At 41.5% G+C, this 1,946-nt stretch overlaps 1 protein-coding gene across 1 annotated transcript; it reads left to right on the top strand.

Moving 5' to 3' along the window:
• Positions 1-575: 575 nt before the first annotated feature.
• Positions 576-1,517, top strand: LOC143664752 (olfactory receptor 1f45-like). The gene has a single exon (XM_077138151.1). It carries the CDS (start codon positions 576-578, stop codon positions 1,515-1,517), a length of 942 nt encoding a protein of 313 aa, XP_076994266.1.
• The last annotated feature ends 429 nt before the right edge of the window (positions 1,518-1,946 follow it).

Genomic DNA, 1,946 nt, shown 5'->3' with positions numbered 1-1,946 from the left:
TGGTCACATGTTAAAAGCCATTTAGTTATACAATCATCTTCAAGAAACAAGGCTACTGGAATACAGTTCAATGGGTTCAGGCATTTCCCTCTAGCTACCAATGCATCAACATCTGAAAAGCAGATATCTATATAATGCATAAGAATGACCTCTCAACTCTGAAATCTCTCAGTCACTGAAACTTTATTTTATCTCACTTCTCTCTTCCTCTTTTTGGGCAAGAAGTCTTCTTCAATCCCATGATGCCAGGTCCTGGCTCATCCACTACCAGCAATAATTACACCCCTGGAAGTCATGTCCCATGTAACAAGGGAAGACAGTGAGTTTTCCTGAAGAGTTGGCTTAGAGAGACAACCTGCCATTTTCTAAAGCTTCATTTTCTTGATTTTGCACTTATCCCATTACTGTAAACTTTAAATGTTTTTTGAGAATGTGAGGAAGATGGCTGTGCCAGTTTTTGATAGTTGTTAAAAGGTTCTGTAGGGAACAACAGCAAGGAGTGTCTTATGCTGCCATCTTGGTTGACTTGAACACTGTTACCTTTCCCTTCTAATCACATTTTCTCCCCTCCAGACATGGACAGGGACAACCAGACTACAGTCACAGAATTCCTTCTCCTGGGACTCTCTGGGCAATCTGAGCAGGAAGAGGTTCTCTTTGGACTGTTCTTGTGGATGTACCTAGTCACCATCTTTGGAAACCTTCTCATCATCTTGGCCATCACTTGTGACAGTCATCTCCACACACCCATGTACTTCTTCTTGGCCAACCTCTCCAGTGTTGACATCTGCTTTTCATCAATCACAATCCCTAAGATGCTGGTAAATCATATATTGGGATGCAAATCTATCTCTTATGTGGAATGCATGACCCAGATCTACTTCTTCATCACTTTCATCAACATAGATGGGTTCCTCCTGAGTGTGATGGCGTACGACCGCTATGTAGCCATCTGTTGCCCACTTCACTACACCATGATCATGAGGCCCACGCTCTGTGTCTTTCTGGTGACTGTGTCTTGGGTCATTACAAATCTGCATGCTCTCCTACACACTCTCCTCATGGTCCAGCTCACATTTTGCTCCAGCAATGCTATCCATCACTTCTTCTGTGATCCCTATGCTATTATAAAGCTGTCTTGTTCTGATACTTTCATTAATGAGTTGATGGTATCCATTGCAGGTGGACTGATGTCAATTGCTCCATTTACATGTATCACTGTCTCATATGCCTACATCTTCTCTAATATATTGAAATTTCCATCTATTCAGGGAATAAGGAAAGCCCTGTCTACATGTGGATCCCACCTAACCATGGTCTCCTTCTTCTATGGGGCAATCTTGGGGGTCTACATGCGCCCTTCATCCTCCTACTCAGGACAGGACACAGTGGCCACAGTCATCTTCACAGTGGTGACACCCCTGGTCAATCCCTTCATCTATAGCCTGAGGAATCATGACATGAAGGGAGCCCTAAGGAAACTAATTCTGAAAAGACTAGTGTTATCAAGATTCTAGAATTAGAATATTTTAGAGCTGAGGGGACTCTTGGGAGTCATAATTTCCTCATATTTCAAAGAGAGATACTTAAACCTAGATAGGTGCAGTACTTCATCCATGACCCATGGCTTTTCCTCTAACCAATGATATGTGATCATGATAATGTTTTTACATATGCAGCTGCCAGGTGCTTATAAGTCATAAGCCATTAATTAGTTACCTATAGAAGGAGCTGATCATATGATTACTTTGTAGAGACATAAATTAATTTGAGGCCCAGATGGGTTGAATGACTGATCCAAAGTAACACCTGCTTGCATGTTTAATGGATGGTGTAGTAATATTGAAATATTACAAGAAACTGGCCACCAAATGGTTTTGGAATTGCAAATATTTTTGGAAACACATCCTTTAAAATAAACTGCTCTATGTGGCCTCCCATGTGAA

Source organism: Tamandua tetradactyla, chromosome 20 (assembly GCF_023851605.1).
Source record: "Tamandua tetradactyla isolate mTamTet1 chromosome 20, mTamTet1.pri, whole genome shotgun sequence".
NCBI classification, from domain to species: domain Eukaryota; kingdom Metazoa; phylum Chordata; class Mammalia; order Pilosa; family Myrmecophagidae; genus Tamandua; species Tamandua tetradactyla.
This window is presented reverse-complemented; position numbering and strand designations above follow the sequence as displayed.